General features: G+C 39.4%; 1 protein-coding gene across 1 annotated transcript; it reads right to left on the minus strand.

Annotated features, from left to right (window-relative positions):
• Positions 1-680: 680 nt before the first annotated feature.
• Positions 681-1,478, minus strand: LOC131597635 (uncharacterized). Its single transcript, XM_058870320.1, has one exon. The coding sequence runs from the start codon at positions 1,476-1,478 to the stop codon at positions 681-683; it is 798 nt and encodes a 265-aa protein (XP_058726303.1).
• Between the last annotated feature and the right edge of the window lie 2,256 nt (positions 1,479-3,734).

Consider the following 3,734-nt stretch of genomic DNA (forward strand, 5'->3'; position numbering starts at 1 on the left):
TCATCCTTCTTTTTCTCATGTCCCCGACGCGAGCCTGAGTTATCGTGGTTCGAGCTACGGGCAGCATCATTGCCCCTTGAAGCTTTTATCGCAGCTGCTTTGCCTTCTTCGAAATCGATGAAGGCTTGGGCCTTGTGGAGGAGGGCGTTCATGGTGTGCACCTTCTCAATTTTTATAGCCTTCTTGAAGTCGCTTCTGGGGAGGAGTCCTCGTTCTAGGAGGTATCTCTTCATGTAGTCGGTCGTCTACACTTGGACGACCTCTTTGTTGAACCTATCGAGGTAGTCTCGGAGAGGTTCGTTGGTTCCTTGGATCACAGCCTCGAGGTTTGCCTCTGATTTTGGCTGTCGACGGGAGGACGTGAAATGACTCACGAAGAGTTCCTTTAGCTCGGCCCAGGAGTGGATGGAGTTGGGAGGAAGATTCTTGTACCACGTCATTGCTCCTTTCCTAAGCATGGTCGGAAAGATGCGACATTTAATGGATCCTCGGACGACGTGATAATCCATGACAGCTTCGATGCTTCGAATGTGATCGTCGGGATCAGTAGTTCCACCGTATTGGTCCAGGGTTGGTGGTTTTTCCATTCCTCGTGGAAGACGAGCTCTTCGGAGGCTTTCGGACAAGGGGCTGCGAAAGTCTTCCTCGTCACTTGGTCTTGGAGAGGTCAAGTGTTTGCTTCACCGGGATTTCACTTGTGTTTTTCCCGGCTTTTTGGGGTTGTCCCGGGGAGACGAACGCTCGCGGGGCTTCAACATAGCTTTGGAGGGGCCTCGGGGTTCTCGCTCGGGGGAGAGGCTCCCAGCTTCTGTGGCTTCGGGATTCTGATTCCCCTTGCCCTTTCGTGGGGGGGAACGGGAATATGACCTCTGACGACGATACCTTCTAGGCGGGGAGCGTGAAGAGGACGGGGAACATCGGCGATATCTTCGCGGTGGTGAGCGCGAGGAAGAGTAAGAACGCGATCGGTAGTGTCTCCGCGAAGGGGAACGATACCGTCGCTTCCTTTCCAGCTCGTCAATGTGATCGCCTTGAAGCCGGATGAGGCGGTTGGTCTTTTGCAGTTCTTTGAGCAAGAGGACGGTGGTGGAGTTGGATTCCTCGGGGACATCGACTTGCTCTTGGTCGTCTTCGTATTGGACTCTTCGCGTCTCAGAAGTATGAGTGAACGAGGAGGCAACCTGCCCGTCTCTAGCGTCAGTTTCGTTCAGGTTTTGGACCTGCTCTGGTCCGTTCTGGAATTGAGGCTGCTCGTTCCCATCGTTTAGAGCTTGCTCGGGGTTTTGAGGTTGTTGTCTTCTGTTGGGTTGCGAGGTCTCATGCCTCTGTCTCCCATGCCCGTCGGCGGTATGCTGTCGTCCCTCTCGCCGATGTCGATTCGTCCCCTCGGGGGCGGAGCCGTTGATGAGAGGGTCCAGTTGGAAAGGGTCGGGGTTAGGGACGTTGACGTTGTTGTTGTTGTTGTTGTTGTCAGCCATGACGATCGTAGGATGGATTAACTTTGATCTTTGTTTGTTAAAGAAGGGGGAGCAAGTTTCCCACAAACGGCGCCACTGATCGTATCTGATCAGAAGAATCGTCACAGACTGCTCGGTTCTGGGTCTTCGAGGAGTGAGAGGGGGTGTACCTGCAAGCTACTCCGATGCAGTAAGGAAACGAGCAAAGGAGTGCAAGTACAAGCTAAAAGTTAGAAAGAAGTGAATACCCGACCCTCTAGTGAAAGAGGGTATTTATAGCCCCCAACGCTGGGCCATGATCTCGCTATTTGGGTTGGATGCCCATGCCCAATTAGGAGACTGCCAAGTTTCCTAGGCGGAAATATCGGAGGAGCATGAGTTCCCTCTGTCCTGGTTAACCGCTCCGAAGTTTAGGGGAGGCGCGGTCTTTTAGGGACCACGTGGACTCTGCATTATTCGGGGGTTGAGTATGAAAGAGCCCTGCGAGGAGCAAGGTCCTCGGCAGAGAGGGTGCTCGCGGGGAGGGTCCATGCCGAGCGTCAGACGGCACGCGAGGAGCATCATGCCAGGCATGATGGAGACGAGCATTCTAAACTGCTTTGTGTAGCACCGTGTGGTTTGGGCCTCTAACGCTAACTGCTAAGTGGGCCGAAAGTAGCTTGGGCCTAACCTTGGCCGAGTCCAGAACAATATATATATATATATATATATATATATATATATATATATATATATATATATATATATATATATATATATATATATATATATATATATATATATAGGGGAAGACTCAAGTGAGAACACTTGGTTATTATGAGAAATGAGAACAATGAATCACAACCATTAAATTTGATTTTAATGGACTGGATTGGTTTCTCTTTCTAAGATCTAGTCCATTAAATATTAAGGATCTTAGAAAGAGAAATCAATCCAGTCCATTCAAATCAAATTTAATGGTCGTGATTCATTGTTCTCATTTCTCATAATAACCAAGTGTTCTCACTTGAGTCGTCCTATATATATATATATATATATATAAATATGAGGAGGGATATTCTTACTCCAAGAGTAAGTTATCAAGACTTACTCATCATCATGACCATTGATTATTTTCAATCTAATGGTTAAAATTAATAAGTAATTAAATATGGAGAGAAAAATAATACTCATAAATTACTCTTGGAATAAGAATATCCCTCCTCATATATTAGTATTTGAATATTCATTCATATATATAATCATTAAAATATTTTCCATTAATAATATATCTATATATATATATATATATATATATATATATATATATATATATATATATATATATATATATATATATATATATATATATATATATATATATATATATATATATATATATATATATATATATATATATATATATATATATATATATATATATATATATATATATATATATATATATATATATATATATATATATATATATATATATATATATATAAGATAATAAAAATAATATTGTATCTCAAAATAAAAATAATTTAAAATTAAAAATATTAGTCACATAAATACTTAAAAAACTATAATATTGACTTATTTAATGTTACTTTAATTTTTAAATAGAAGAAAATATTATTGAAGTAATTGATTCAATTAATGACATTTAATATTATTCTGTTTTAATTATTTTTCTCCATAAAATTAGTAAAATATTTCTCGTTTTTCTCCGTAAAATCAGTAAAATATTTTTCCCCATAAAATTGTAGAATTTAATTTTTATAACATAGATTAGAGTGACTCTCCAAGTTAATGAAATTTTCTTTACAATTGAACCCAATAATACTTGGTATTGTTTCATCTACTCAAAATATTCACCCTATTTATAAACTCATTTGTACATCCTATTGATCTATTTGATTGTCCAACATAAGATTAATTTTGGGGAGAGATGGCTAGTCATTTGAGTCACATAAGATTTATTTTTGCAATTACTGAGATATATTAGATTTTAAGAAAACAATGAAGCCCCGTGTCATTGTTAAATAAAGGCGTTGATTCCTCTTAAAGATTTTTGAGTTTTATTATCATAATTGATCTCTACACAACATTTCTTAGACTTTATTTTAATGGATTTGTTTAAATATTTATTTAACTTAATTAATGCCTTTTTTATTTCCAAGTATCACAATGGTGTAATTTTGGCTTCTCATTTTTGGATATCTTTACAAAGACAAATTTTATGTAACTGATAATACCACAGTCTAACTCAGTCCAAAATTTTTATCACCAGAT

This window comes from Vicia villosa, linkage group LG4 (genome assembly GCF_029867415.1).
Source record: "Vicia villosa cultivar HV-30 ecotype Madison, WI linkage group LG4, Vvil1.0, whole genome shotgun sequence".
Classification (NCBI taxonomy): domain Eukaryota; kingdom Viridiplantae; phylum Streptophyta; class Magnoliopsida; order Fabales; family Fabaceae; genus Vicia; species Vicia villosa.